We start from the raw sequence: 15,653 nt of genomic DNA on the forward strand, positions 1-15,653 counted from the left end.
CCCGGCCTTTTTTTTTTTTTTTTTTTTTTTTGAGATGGAGTCTCGCTCTGTTGCCTAGGCTGGAGTGCAGTGGTGCGGTTTTGGCTGCAACCGCCACCTCCTGGGTTCAAGTGATTCTCCTGCCTCAGCCTCCTGAGTAGCTGGGATTACAGGTGCCTGCCACCACACCTGGCTAATTTTTGTATTTTTAGTAGAGATGGGGCTTCACCATGTTGGCCAGGCTGGTCTCGAACTCCTGACCTCAGGTGATCTGCCTGCCTCGGCCTCCCAAAGTGCTGGGATTACAGGTGTGAGCCATCGTGCCCAGCAGAAAAATGACTTTCTAAGTCTGTGAGTTCAGCTTCTCCACTAAGAACCTGGGTAGTCCTCCTGGCCCTGGCAGGGGGAACAGAATCACACTGGAGGCTGTGGGGAACGCAGGGCTGACTGGGGCCCTGAGCCCAAGGAACAAGGAGAGGCAAGCACCCCTGTACCTTGTGTGCATGACACGTGTGTATATGAACATATTTCAGTTTGAGTGTATGCCTGAGTGTGAGGCTGTTTTGTGTGTGCACATGAGAACATGTTCATGTCAGTGTAGAGGAGTGTGTAGGTGTGTGTCCACACCCGTGAAACCTGTGAGCACGAGACGTGTCAGTGTGGATATGTGTACATGTGGGTATATGTGTGCATGCATGTGGGCATGCACGAATGACTGTGTACATGTGAGTGACTGTTTGTACACACACGAGGGTGTGTGGCCTCTGGGATCTTGTGGCGGCCCTGTCCCTCGCCCACTCCAAGACTCACAGGTTCTGCTGCCAGTCCTGGTAGGAGGCAGCCCCGCAGCACTTCAGCCCGAGCTGGACTTGGTCGAGAAGGAAGCGCAGGTCTGCGTCGTCCTGGTAGTGAGCGATGGCCACATGCAGGGTGTGCTCCAGGCTGTCTTGCAGTGGGCCCCAGAGGGCCACCACCAGGGCCCCTGCCAGGGCCTCAAGCACCAGGAAGGCAAGGATGCCCCCGGAGAAGCCATGTAACAGGCAGGTGTTCTCACAGAGGGCGCCCAGGCAGCCAGCCAGGCTCACTGCGCTGACTACCAGCCCCCCCAGTGCCAGCCCCAGCATGGGGTCTGCGGGCAGGGGCCCCCCCAGATCACTTCCCAGAGACCCCTTGACGGCCAGGCCCCAGAGCCCGATGGCCAGGGCCAGCAGCCCCAGCAGGGAGAAAAGGAAGTTGGAGAAGAAGATCAGATACTTGACACAGCTGCTCCCTATGGACAGGGAAGGGGCTGGTCCTTTCCCGGGGGTGCCCCTCAAGGGCTGGCGCTTGGTCTCCGGGGGACAGCAGCTGCAGCCCCAGGCGTCCGCCTGGTCCTCCCAGGGCACTGGATCTAGACAGCCTGCGGTGGGTGGACTGTGCACAGAGAGGGGCTTCTGGCCTGCAGTTTCCTGCAGAGGGAAGAGTAACAGGGTGAGACCGCATTCACCCAGACTCTGTGACAAATGGTGAGGGGTCAGGGAAGAGCTCAGTGGCAGAGCCCTCAAGGGATGGGAGGATGCCGGATGGTGGAGGGCAGAACTGGAGCTCAGAGATGTGGACAGCCAGGGGCAGGGGGCCCTCAGGGCTGTCCTGCTTGGCTGGGCAGCAGAAGGGACCATGAGGGCCCCAACTTTGCTGCCTACTAGTGTGTGGGCCCCCACCTTTAGAACAGGGTGATGAGCAGATCCTGAAAGGCTGTGGTGAAGACCAGGCAGGGTGGCGCTCAGTGAACACACCCACTCTCTCCCGGTCCTACGTGTGGGTGGCTGCGGCCTCCCTGGGTCAGGACCACCCTGGCTTTCCTGCAGTGCACAGGCAGGGCTGCTTCCCCAGTGTTTGAAACAGCATCTGTCTGGATCAGTCTGTATGTGCCTGTAGCATGGACCTTGTGTAAAGGGGCTCCCTCACCAGCCAGAGGGGCTGGCCCACATGGCTGCCCTTTCCCTTCCCCTCTGAAACCAGTCCTCACATCCCAGCACCCACTCATTCAGCCCCACCAACAGCCCACACCGAGTGCGGACATGGCACTGAGCCCTGCTGCCAAGGACAGGACAGTGCCCTGCCCAACAGGCTCCCAGGACAGGGAGGAGGGTGTCCAGGAACCCAGGGAGACCATCTGAGGGCTTGCAGGGCCTTCAGAGGGGACCCCCTGGCCCACTGGCAGGAAAGGCCTGCTGGTCTCTCTCTGTGGGGGAAGAGGCAGCCCTGCAGGTGCCCAGTTCTGCCGGGAACAGAGGTTTTTGAAAAAGGAGAATAAGGAGCCATGGCTGGGCTGGACGCTGTGGCTCATGCCTGTAATCCCAACAGTTTGGGAGGCTGAGGCGGGTGGGTCACCTGAGGTCAGGAATTCAAGACCAGCCTGACCAACACGGAGAAACCTCATCTCTACTTAAAAAAAAAAAAAAAGAAAAAAAAAATTAGCTGGGTGCAGTGGCACATGCCTGTAATCCCAGCTACTCGGGAGGCTGAGGCAGGAGAATTGCTTGAACCCAGGAGGCAGAGGTTGCATGAGCAGAGATCGCACAACTGCACTTCAGCCTGGGTGACAGAGCAGGACTCCATCTGAAAAAATAAATAAATAAAAATAAAAAGAAGCCATGGCTGTGTGCTGGGCAAGGATCCTATTCCAACCCAGTTTCACCAGGAAGAAGCTGATTGCAGCATCAGGCTCTCGGCTTTACTGCAGCCTCAAACTCCGGGGGCTCAAAGACCATCCGTTTCGTCTTCACGCGCCTCCTGAGTAAGCTGGGGACTACAAGTACTGCCACCTGTCCCGGTAATTTTTTGAAATTATTATTATTATTATAATTATTAATGATTATTCATTATTTTTGAGACGAGTCGTGCTCTGTCGCCCAGGCTGGAGTTGCAGTGGCCGGATCTCAGCTCCACGTGCAAGCTCTGCCTCCCGGTTCACGCCAGTTCTCCTGCTCAGCCTCGCTGAGTAGCTGGGACTACAGGCGCCGCCCACCTCGCCCGGGCTAGGTTCTTTTTGTATTTTTGAGGTAAGAGAACGCGGGGTTTCACCGGTGTTAGCAGCGATGGCTCTCGATCTCCTAACCTTGTGACTGCTGCCCGTCTCGGCCTCCGGGCAAAGTGCTGGCAGGCTTGAGCCACCGCACCCCGCGCATTTTTTTAAATTATTTTTTGTAAGTCAGGCATGGTGGCTCACGCATGTAATCCCAGCACTTTGGGAGGCCGAGGCGGGTGGATCACGAGGTCAGGAGATCGAGACCATCCTGGCCAACATGGTAAAAACCCGTCTCTACTAAAAGAGTCAGCTGGGTGTGGTGGCGTGTGCCTGTAATCCCAGCTACTCCGGAGGCTGAGGCATGTGAATTGCTTGAACCTAGGAGGTGGACATTACAGTCAGCCAAGTTTGTGCCACTGCACTCCATCCTGGTGACAAAGCCAGACTCCATTTAAAATATATATATATGGCCTGGCGCGGTGGCTCAAGCCTGTAATCCCAGCACTTTGGGAGGCCGAGACGGGCGGATCACGAGGTCAGGAGATCGAGACCATCCTGGCTAACATGGTGAAACCCCGTCTCTACTAAAAAAATACAAAACTAGCCGGGCGAGGTGGTGGGTGCCTGTAGTCCCAGCTACTCGGGAGGCTGAGGCAGGAGAATGGCGTAAACCCGGGAGGCGGAGCTTGCAGTGAGCGGAGAGCCGGCCACTGCACTCCAGCCTGGGCGACAGAGCGAGACTCTGTCTCAAAAAAAAAAAAAAAAAAGAAAAAAAAAATATGTAGCATTTTTTGTAGAGACAGGGTCTCGCTACATTGCCCAGGCTGGTCCTGAACTCCTGGGCTCACGCAATCCTCCCTCCTCAGCCTTCCAAAGTGCTGGGATTACAGGGGTGAGCCACCGTGCCCGGCCCCACAGGAGGGTTATTTATCACCCCCAAGACCTCAACAAGTCACTTGAAGCAAAAGGACAGGCTGCCAGTGCCTGGTTGGCCAGACCGGGGCTGCTGTGGCCAGAAGCCGTTGGAGGCTGGCTGCAAGGGACGTTTGCCTTCACCCCCTCCTGCACCCTGAGCCAAAGGTTGCCCCCAAGGCCCTTAGGGAGACCTGGCAGATCCCTTGACCAGAGGCCAGCATGGGCCTGACAGAACTGTAGCAGTGGGGAAGGGGGAGGGGGCTGCCTAGAACCACCCCCCAACCCAATCTCAGCATTGAGGTGTGGGGTGGCACCAGGGGCAGGGGTGGGTGTGAACCCAGCCCAGGGACTTCCCTTGGGACCTCAGGGCTGGGGACATCTCCAGCCTCAGGGCAAGGCCACTTGGCACTGCTCACCTGGGGGAGTAAGGGGCTCCTCTCCCCTTCCTCCATCTTTGATGCTGGAACAGAAAGCCCCCAGCACAGGCACCGGGAGAGGTTTGCTGGCTCCTCTGCGGCTGGGCTGCTGGGCTGGTCCTGACCGTGGCCCTGGACTGGTCTGTGAACGGTGCAGCCCTGGGCATGGAAATGGGGGAGCTGCGAGCCCCACCCAGATGCCAGAGTCACAGTTGAGTCATGTGAAGAATCACATTTTAGAGCTTAAGGCAGCCTCTGCATGTGGAGACACATTTCTCCCCAGCCCTGGCTCTGTGGATCCGTTAAGCTCTGCACAGGTACGACGTTTGGGGGCCAGCCTTGTGGCTGTCACTGCAGGGCCCCCAGGCGGACTTCAGCTCTGCAGGATCAGCAGCTGCTCCATCAGCTCCCAACCAGGGAATCAGACCTCGGCAAATTGGTTCCCAACCCCAATCCCAAGAGACCCATGGGCAGCCCCAGTGCCAATCTATCCCCCAGGTTTGTTCACTGCACGAATGAAGCAGCGTCCACCCACCAGACCACCTCCTTCCTGGTTTTGTTTTGTTTTGAGACTGAGTTTTGCTCTTGTTGCCCAGGCTAGAGTGCAATGGCGTGATCTCGGCTCACTGCAACCTCTGCATCCCAGGTTTAAATGATTCTTCTGCCTCAGCCTCCCTAGTAGCTGGGATTACAGGCATGTGCCACTGCGCCCAGCTAATTTTCTGTATTTTTAGTAGAGACGGGTTTCTCCATGTTGGTCAGGCTGGTCTCGAACTCCCAACCTCAGGTGATCCGCCCGCCTTGGCTTCCAAAGTGCTGGGATTACAGGCATGATCCACCGTGCCCAGCCCTCCTTCCTGGTTTTAAGGTACTGGGCTTGGGGCTTCCCCACCCCCTGAGCCTCTCAGGAGCAGGAATGTGCTGTGGTCACCACTGTGTGCTTATGCCTGGACTAGGGTGCTCCAGGGATCTCTAACGTGGGATGCCACCTGCCACCAATTCCGTGCCACCTTGGGCATGCCCCCTCCCCAGCCTTGCTGGTTCCATGTGGGATGTGTGAGGTGTAGATATGTCTGTCAAAGGTGCTGGGAGCTCATGAGACCTCTGGAGGTCTTGGGCAGAAGAGACTTCAAGGAGAGTCTCGCTTCAAGAAGAGCCTCTGCTTCAAGGAGAGCCTCTGCACGTTTTCATGGCAAGAGAAAGAGTGAACACCTGGGATCTGCTGCACACCACATGCTGTTTCCACCGTCACCTTGCCCCTACGCGGGTGTGTCAGCTTCTTTTGTTTGACTCTCTCCTTAGCTGTATCCACCGCTGATCTTGCTCACCACTTGACAATCCAGCCAAATGGGCGGCTTGCTGGTCCCGGGCCTGGCATCCATGTGTCCCTGACCTTTGCTGTTCCCTGAAATCTCCTCACTGTGCCATCCCTGTCATCTAGAGCCCTCCCTGTCTCCCCAGCCAGCTTCAGACCATTTCCTCCACAAAAGCCTCTTCTCCAGCCTGGGGAGCTGTAGCCCACTCTCTTCTGGGCTTCTGGAACACCTTTTACCTTTTACAGTATTACAATGTGCTTGACTTTGCTTCACTTGGTAGTTGTCTGTGTTCTTGCTTCATGTCTCCCTACTAGCTTCCCACAGAACAATATGATTTGGGCATAAAAGAATGAAGTTCTGTTTTTTGAGACGGAATCTCGCTCTGTCACCCAGGCTGGAGTGCAGTGGCACGATCTTGGCTCACTGCAACCTCTGTCTCCTGGGTTCAAGGGATTCTCCTGCCTCAGCCTCCTGAGTAGCTTGGATTATAGGTGCATGCCACCACACCCAGCTAATTTTTTGTATTTTTAGTGGAGATGGGGTTTTACCATGTTGGCCAGGCTGGTCTTGAACTCCTGATCTCAGGTGATCCACTCACCTCGGCCTCCCAAAGTGCTGGGATTACAGACATGAACCACTGTGCCTGGCCACATTTTTATTTGTTTATTATTTTAGTTTTTTATGTTATTATTAATTAATTAATTTTTCTGAGACAGAGTCTTGCTCTGTCACCCAAGCTGGAGTGCAGTGGTGCGATCTCAGCTCACTGCAACCTTTGCCTCCCAGGTTCAAGAGATTCTCCTGCCTCAGCCTCCTTAGTAGCTGGGATTACAGGCACGTGCTACCACGCCCGGCTAATTTTTGTATTTTTAGTAAAGACGGGGTTTTATGATGTTGGTCAGGCTGGTCTTAAACTCCTGACCTCACGATTCACCTGCCTCGGCCTCCCAAAGTGCCGGGATTAAAGGCAAGAGGCCTTTATTTTATTTTTTTTAGACAAACAGCTGTATTTGAAAGATGGGGATGGCTGGGCACAGTGGCTCACGCCTGTAATCCCAGCACTTCGGGAGGCCAAAGTGGGCGGATCATGGGGTTAGGAGTTCAAGACCAGCCTGACCAATATAGTGAAACCCTGTCTCTACTAAAAATACAAAAATTAGCTGCGCGCGGTGGCTCACGCCTTGTAGTCCCAGTTAGTCGGGAGGCTGAGGCAGGAGAATGGCGTGAACCTGGGAGGCAGAGCTTGCAGTCAGCTGAGATCGCGCCACTGCACTCCAGCCTGAGTGAGACTCCGTCTCAAAAAAAAAAAAAAGAGAAACCACGTCTACTGACACCTCCATCTGGGATTCTAGCTTCCAGGACTGTCAGAAAATAATTCCAGGCCAGGTACGGTGGCTCATGCCTATAATCCCAGCACTTTGGGAGGCTGAGGCGGGTGGATCACGAAGTCAGGAGATCAAGACCATCCTGGCTAACACGGTGAAACCCCGTCTCTACTAAAAATACAAAAAATTAGCCGGGCGTGGTGGCAGGCGCCTGTAGTCCTAGCTACTTGGGAGGCTGAGGCAGGAGAATGGCGTGAACCCAGGAGGCGGGGCTTGCAGTGAGCTGAGATCGTGCCACTGCACTCCAGCCTGGGCGACAGAGCGAGACTCCGTCTCAAAAAAAAAAAAAAAAAAAAAGAAGATTAGAAATTATGGTTTAGGAGTCATGTAGCTGGAGGCTACAAGATTCTAAACCTCCCAAATTGCTCCTTAGGATAACATCGCTATTATAAAACAGATCAGTGCTTGAGATATTTTGCAGACTCTGCAATCCATGGATCAGCTGGCACCACCCAGACTGATAAACTGGCTCATATCTTGTGGCCCCCACCCAGGAACTAACTCAGCACAAGAGGACAGTTTTGACTCCCTATCATTTCATCTCTTACCCAACCAATCAACACTCCCTACTTTCTGACCCCATACCTACCAAATTATCCTTAAAAACGCCAATCCCCAGTTGGGCACAGTGACTCACACCTGTAGTCCCAGCACGTTGGGGTGGCCCAGGAGGGCGGATCACCTGAGGTCGGGAGTTCGAGACCAGCCTGACCAACATTGAGAAACCCCGTCTCTACTAAAAATACAAAATTAGCCAGGCGTGGTGGTGGGCGCCTGTAGTCCCATTTACCCGGGAGGCTGAGGCAGAAGAATTGCTGGAACCCAGGAGGTGGAGGTTGCAGTGAGCCAAGATCGCACCACTGCACTCCAGTGTGGGTGATACAGTGATTCAGTCTCAAAAAAACAAAACAAAAACAAAAAAAAACCAAGCAAAACTCTAATCCCCAAATTCTTGAGGACGCTAATTTTTTTGAGTAGTAATAAAACCTCAGTAAGCCATACAAGCTGGCTCTGTGTGAATTAAACTCTTTATTGCAATTCCCCTGTCTTGATAAAGTCTAGGCAGTGGGCAGGGACAACCTGTTGGGCAGTTACAATGGCACCCTTAGCAAACTAATACAATTACTAACAGAATTTAATCAATTAGCATAATTTTTTTTTTTTGGAGATGGAGTCTCACTCTGTTGCTCAGGCTGGAGTGCAGTGGCGCGATCTTGGCTCACTGCAAGCTCTGCCCCACGGGTTCACGCCCTTCTGCCTCAGCCTCCTGAGTAGCTGGGACTACAGGCGCCTGCCACCATGCCTGGCTAATTTTTTTGTATTTTTCAGTAGAAATGGGGTTTCACAGTGTTAGCCAGGATGGTCTAGATCTCCTGACCTTGTGATCTTCCCTCCTCGGCCTCCCAAAGTGAGCCACCATGCCAGGCCTCAATTAACATAATTTAACATAGTTTAAAAAAACCCTCACGGTAATTGTGATGTTGTGAAATATGTATATATTTGTTCTTTCGGTTTCCTAGCATCCAATTCCTAAAATCCTTAGAATCTGTGAAGTGATGTCTTTGTTTGTTTGGAGATGAAGTCTCACTCTGTAGACCAGGCTGGAGTGCAGTGGCACCAAGTTGGCTCACTCCAACCTCCGCCTCTAGGCTTCAAGAGATTGTCCGGCCTCAGACTCCTGAGTAGCTGGGACTACAGGCACGTGCCACCACGCCCGGTTAATTTTTGTATTTTTAGTAGAGACAGGGTTTCACCATGTTGGTCAGGCTGGTCTTGAACTCCTGACCTCAGGTGATCCACCTGCCTCGGCCTCCCAAAGTGCTGGGATTACAGGCGTGAGCCACCGCGTATGGCCTAATCTTGTATTTTGAGTAGTGACGGGGTTTTCACTATTTTGGCCAGGCTGGTCTCCAACTTTTGACCTCAGATGATCCGTCCGCCTTGGCCTCCCAAAATGCTGGGATTACAGGCATGAGCCACCGCGCCCGGCCTGAAATGCGGTTTATTTTATATTATTTATTTATTTATTTAGTTTATTTATTTATTTATTTGATTTATTTTTTGAGACGGAGTCTTGCTCTGTCGCCCGGGCCCTGGATGTGCAGTGGCCGGATCTCAGCCTCCACATGCAAGCTCCGCCTCCGCGGGTTTACGCCATTCTCCTGGCCTCAGGGCCTCCGAGTAGCTGACTACAGCGCCCGCACCTCCGCCCCCGGCTAGTTTTTGTATTTAGTAGAGACGGGGTTTCCTGTGTTAACCAGGATGGTCCTCGAATCTCCTGACCTCTGTGATGCCGCCCGCCCATCGGCCCTCCCCAACAAGTGCTGGATTAGCAGGCTTGAGGCAACCGCCGCCCGGGCCATAATGCGGCTTAATCATTTGTTTTCTTATGTTAAATTTTAGAAAATACTTTAAAAAATAACCATGAAGGTGGATCCTCGCCTTCCTGAAATTGTTCATCTACTGTGCATGGGAGAAGTTCGGAATGCTGTTTCCCCAATTATAATACGCTACAATACGCAGGCAGTAGTTATTTTTGGGTGAGATTCGGATGGGGCTTGTCTTTGCCTCCTTTTTGGGCTTTCGGTAACAGGGCTTGGTTTCGCGAGGACAGCTAAGTCATCGCCAGAGGGCATCTTTTCGCAAAATCCCCCTCCTCTAGTTGGGCAGGGATGCGGGGCGGGTCCAGGGGGGCCGCTCTGCGCATGCGTTGGGGCAGGTTGTGGGGCCGAACTGGTTTCCCGGCCCGCGCGCCCCGCGGGGACGTATTGAGCGAGGCAGCGGTTTAACGTCGGCGGGCTGGTGGAGCCCGGGGCCGGGCGAAAGGGGCTGGAGCGCCGGTGGCCCGGCGGCGTAGAGAGGCCGGGCCGGCTGAGCCCCCGCGGCCGGGTCCTGCGAGGCCCCTTGGGGCGGCCAGGCCGGCGGCGGCCCGGGGCCTCCAGCCTGCCGGAGGCAGGAGCGGCCGCCATGGCCGAGAGCATCGTGAGTGCGGCGGCCGGGCGGGAGCGGGGACGCCGGGATGAGGCAGCAGATTTGCCGGCCGCGGCCTGTGGGGGAGGCGGGCCTGCCGGCCCCGAGACTCGGCCCCTTTCCCTTCTTTTGCCGGGGCTTTCTCTGCCGTGGCTGGGCCCCTCTCGGGGACTTTCACCCCCTGGGCTTCTTCCCGTCCCTGTCCGTCCCCGGAGGACTTGCGAGCCGGGTTCCCCGCCCTGGGCAGGGAAAGGCCGAGCCTTTCTGCAGGGAGAATGGACTGTGGCGAAGAGAAACCGCCCCCCTTCCCCACCCGTTTCCCGGCTCCAGGAGACTTCCTGGTCTAATTCCAGGGACTCGCAGCCAGTCCTGCCCCTCTCAGAGCCAGGGGCACCTCTTACCCTCATCTCCCCCTGATTCTCTCCTCCTGCTCTCCCGCTTCCCAGCGAGTGCCTTGTCATGAGTCACTGAAGAGAGCAGCTCTGCAGACGGGGACGTTACAGAGCTCCCTCCGCACCAGAGGACCTGGGAAAATGAAAGCAGTGACTTGCCGGCTTTGCTCCTTGGTTGGAAGGAAAACTTGACAATTCCTCTTTAAGAGGAATGTTGTAAATGATGTTGATTTCACTTTTTACCTGAAATTAAAATTGTCGGCTGGGCGCAGTGGCTCACGCCTGTAATCTCAGCACTTCGGGAGGCCGAGGTGGGTGGATCACCTGAGGTCAGGAGTTCAAGACCAGCCTGGCCAACATGGCGAACTCCCGTCTCTACTAAAAATACAAAAAATTAGCCGGGCGTCATGGCGCACGCCTGTAATCCCAGCTACTTGGGAGGCTGAGGCAGGAGAATCGCTTGAACCCGGGAGGTGGAGGTTGCAGTGAGCTGAGATCCCTCCATTGCACTCCAGCCTGGGCTATACAGCGAGACTGTGTCTCAAAAAAATAAAAAATAAAAATAAATTGTCACACACCCCCCCTTAAGGTAAAAAAAAATCAGTGACAAATCAGATAAAACCAGGCTCTTGTTAAGTTGTGAGAAGTTTCTCCCCAAAAGTAAATGTGATGGGGGAAAAAAAAACTGACCATTGGACAGGAACATTCTGGTTAATATTAAGGAAGATTTGGGATTTCTGGGGGAAGCAGGATTGGGTGAGGAGTACTGTTCATACTCTAGCATTGTGACAGTCTCTGCAGTTTTGCCAGGTGTCAAGAATAGGTCTCTAGGACTGGTGCGGTGACTCACACCTGTAATCCCAACACTTTGAGAGACCGAGGTGGGTGGATCACCTGAGGTCAGGAGTTCAAGACCAGCCCGGCCAACATGGTGAGCCGAGGTGGCGTCACTGGACTCCGGCCTGGGCGACAGAATGAGACTCTGTCACACGCAGACAGATGGGTCTCCAGGATAACCTGACACTTGCGCACAAGGCTCTTCTCTGGTGGTCCCGTCAGCTCTCCATTCAGGGGCCCTCCTGGTGCCTCTGTGTTTCCCAACCTGGAGATGAGTGGAATGAATATAGGGTCCAGGAGAAGCTTAGGAAACATTGACTCCTGGTCAACGTCGACTCCTGGAAATTTAGGAAACGTTGACTCCTGGTCAAACGTTGCACAGGCTGGTCTCTGAGCTCCAGGGATCCTCTTGCCTTGGGGTCCCAAATTGTTAGGATTACAGCTCTGAGCTACCATGCCTGGCCAAGAAACCTTTGACTCCTTTGAAAAATAAAATGTGGCCGCGCAGTGGCTTACGCCTATAATCCCAGCACTTTAGGAGGCCCAGGCGGGCGAATCACGAGGTCAGGAGTTCAAGACTAGCCTGACCAACATGGTGAAACACTGTCTCTACTAAAAATACCAAAATGAGCTGGGTGTGGTGTCGTGCACCTGTTATCCCAGCTACTCCAGAGGCTGAGGGAGGGGAATCACTCAAACCCAGGAGGTGGAGGTTGCAGTCAGCCCAGATTGTGCACTTGGACTCCAGCCTGGGTGACAGAGCGAGACTGTCTCAAAAAAAAAAAGAAAAGTGTTAATCATTGGTGACTCTGCCTAGAAATAGGTTAGGAATTAGCACTCAAACCTTCTTTCAAGCTGCCTTTGTACTTTTAACCGAGTTAAAGTAACCATTGGCACGTGAAGAGTGTTTCAGACAAGGTTATTTTTTCCCCACCAGCGTATATAAGGTTAGGCTCTCACTGGCAGCATTAGATCTTGTTGAATTTCTCGGATTGTGAGGAATTAAAACACTCTTCTTTTGAAATTGATTTAAAAAGTTATTTTGAATTTAAGAAACAGGTCTTTAAAAGTTTCTGGGCTGGGCGCGGTGGCTCACACCTGTAATCCCAGCACTTTGAGAGGCCGAGGCGGGTGTATCATGAGGTCGGTAGTTCGAGATCAGCCTGGCCAACGTGGTGAAACCACGTCTTTACTAAAAATACAAAAATTAGGGCGTGGTGGCTCAGGCTTGTAATCCTAGCACTTTGGGAGGCCAAGGCAGGTGGATTGCTTGAGCTCAGGAGTTTGAGACCAGCCTGGGCAACAGGGTGAAACCTCGTGTCTACTAAAAAAAAAAAAGTACAAAAAATTAACTGGGCATGGTGGCGTGCGCCTGTAATCCCAGCCACTTGGGAGGCTGAGGCAGGAGAATTACTAGAACCCGGGAGACGGAGGTTGCAGTGAGCCAAGATCACACCACTGCACTCCAGCCTGGGTGACAAGAGACTCTTGTCTGTAAAAAAAAAAAAAAAAAAAAAAAAATGCAAAAATTAGCAGGGCGCGGTGGCGGGCGCCTGTAATCCCAGCTACTTGGGAAGCTGAGGCAGGAGAATTGCTTGAACTCAGCAGGTGGAGGTTACAGTGAACTGAGATCGTGTCATTGCACTCCAGCTCTGGGCGACGGAGCAAGACTCCGTCTTGAAGGGAAAAAAGAGTTTCTGTGGATATAACTGTATCTCACCAGTTTTTCAACTTCCCCAAGGAGCGTTCTGGTCTTATTTTCTTATAAATAGGGAAACCTAAGTTACCAAGAGGCTGTGTGTTCATGTTGTCAGGTCTGTCTCTTGCTGTGTATTTCATTTTGTAGTCCATGTCAGAGGCTAGGCCAGAACTTTCCTTGGTACAAATTATGTTTGTCTCTTGTTAAATACTGGAGTTGGCCTTGGAAACCTGGACTCCCATCTTCTGTGGTAGAGGATCAAGTAGGATGACTTCTTCACCTTAGAATTCTGCAGCCTGAACCATTTAGCTCTGTAAAGAGTGGCGGTGACATGCTCTTGTTCTAGAGTCATCATTTGAAGGAACATTCACACTATTCCCTTCATTAGAACAGAACTTTCCTTTTTAAGATAGCTAAATGTTGGGAGACAGATTTTAGAAACAAGTAAGTGTAAGTATTTACCTAATGCTATGTATTGTGAAAATGTTATTCTTGGGTATTGAATCTAGAATGAAGTATACTAGATGTTAAAAGTAAAAGAATTGTATTTCTAGTTATATCTTTTATATTCTCTTAACAATTGGAATATTCAGAGATTATTCAAAACAAAATCTTTTTTTTTTTTTTTTTAAATACAGACGGAGTTGCCCAGACTGGTCTCCTGAGCTCAAGTGATCCGTCTACCGCAGCCTCCCAGAGTGCTGGGATTACAGGCCTGAGTCACCGTGCCCAGCCTGAAAACAAAATCTTAAAAGTTGAGAACATGTCGGGTGGAGCCTTTTCTGCCAAGTGAAAGTTATGGGAAAATGCAGGACAGAATTACCCTATTTCAGGAAAATCTAGATTAGGCTTAGTTACTTTAATAAAAGTGGACACATTCCAGTAGACTCTAAGCCTTTATGGTGTTTTATCTGTGCTCAGTGGAAATCTTTTTTAGACAATGGCTTGTGACACTTTTCATCTGCATAGTGGTTGAAGAGAATGTTTACTGTAACACCCATTGTAACCTCACAGAAAGTAGTTACAGAATTTATAAAAAAGGAAATAAGGGAGGCTGGGTGCTGTGGCGCATGCCTGTAATCCCAGCACTTTGGGAGGCCGAGGCGGGTGGATCACTTGAGGTCAGGAGTTCGAGACCAGCTTGGCCAACATGGCAAAACTCTGTCTCTACTAAAATACTAAAAATTAGCCAGGCGTGGGGGCGGGCACCTGTAATCCCAGTTACTCAGGAGGCCGAGACAGGAGAATCGCTTGAACTCGGGAGGTGGAGGTGGCAGTGAGCCAAGATCACGCCATTGCACTCCAGCCTGAGTGACAAGAGCGAGAGTCCGTCTGAGGAAGGAAAAAAAAAAAAGGAAATAAGGGAATTGAACTGTTTCACTACAAAAAATCCGCTAGGCCAGGATTGGTGGCTCATGCCTGTAATCCCAGCACTTTGGGAGGCTGAGGCAGGTGGATCACCTGAGGTAGGAGTTTAAGACCAGATTGACTAACGTGTTGAAACCCCGTCTCTACTAAAAATACAAAAATTAGCTGGGCATGGTGGTGCACGCCTGTAATCCCAGATACTCAGGAGGCTGAGACAGGAGAATCGCCTGAACCTGGGAGGTGGAGATTGCAGTGAGCTGAGATTGCGTCACTGCACTCCAGCCTGGGCGACGGGAGAAGACTCTGTCTCAGAAACAAACAAACAAACAAAAATGATCTGGGTGTGGTGGTGGGCACTTGTGATTCCAGCTACTCAGGAGGCTGAGGCAGGAGAATCACTTGAACTCAAGAGGCAGAGATTGCAGTGAGCCAAAATCGTGCCATTGCACGCTAGCCTGGGCCACAAGATTGAAACTGTCTCGGGAAAAAAGAATGAGCTAAATACAAGAGACGTTAATGCAGGAAATGAGAGAGAAAGAAGCTATAGAATACACCGTCAGTCTTTGCTGACAGAAGCTAAGACAATTATGGGCATGTTCCTGTCTGGCTTCCTTCCTGTACTGCAGGTGGTTGGGGCAGGTCTTTGTTTGCTGCAGAGCATGCCATTTCATCCTCCCTGTCTAAAGCAGAGACCTGTGCTGTCGGCTAGGCATGATAACTCACTTTAACAGTGGCTTTCATCGGCATAAAAATCAAGTCGTCTTAGAAAGTAATGCCCTTTGTCCAGTAGTCTTCCAGGTCTGCCAACTTTTTTAGGCTTGCTATGGGAAAAAAAAATGTATATATATATGTATACATACACACACACTTTAATATACATATGTGCACACACACACACGTACACACACGTTACTACATTAGGATGGGGTCTTGCTGTATTGGCCAGGCTGATCTTGAACTCCTGGGCTAAAGAAATCCTCCTGCCTTGGCCTCCTGAAGTGCTGGGATTATAGGCGTGAGCCACTGTGCCCAGCTGAAAATATTTTTTCAAAACCCTACTAAATTTTACCATTAAAGACCTTTATTGCTTTTAATTTTAATCTCTTTTTTAAATTTAAATTTAAGTTTTAATATTTTTTTGAGATGAAGTCTTGCTGTGCATCATGCATGATCTTGGTTCACTGCAACCTCTGCCTCCTGGGTTCAAGCGATTCTCCTGCCTCAGCCTCCCGAGTAGCTAGGATTATAGGTGCCTGCCACCATGCCCGGCTAATTTTTGTATATTTAGTAGAGATGGGGTTTCACCATGTTGGCTAGGCTGGTCTCGAACTCCTGACCTCAGGTGATCCGCTCGCCTCGGCCTCCC

General features: G+C 52.0%; 1 protein-coding gene across 1 annotated transcript in view; it reads right to left on the minus strand.

Moving 5' to 3' along the window:
- TSPAN10 (tetraspanin 10) overlaps positions 1-4,371 on the minus strand; it is a 6,953-nt gene extending 2,582 nt beyond the window's left edge. Inside the window, exons 1-2 of the mRNA XM_017879550.1 lie at positions 4,321-4,371; positions 790-1,427 (exon numbers count right to left, since the gene is read on the minus strand). Coding sequence (XP_017735039.1) covers positions 790-1,427; positions 4,321-4,356 — 674 coding nt within the window. The 5' untranslated portion in view covers positions 4,357-4,371. The remainder of the gene's footprint in view (positions 1-789; positions 1,428-4,320) is intronic.
- Positions 4,372-15,653: the final 11,282 nt, after the last annotated feature.

Source organism: Rhinopithecus bieti, unplaced genomic scaffold (assembly GCF_001698545.2).
Source record: "Rhinopithecus bieti isolate Rb0 unplaced genomic scaffold, ASM169854v2 scaffold_9899, whole genome shotgun sequence".
NCBI lineage: Eukaryota > Metazoa > Chordata > Mammalia > Primates > Cercopithecidae > Rhinopithecus > Rhinopithecus bieti.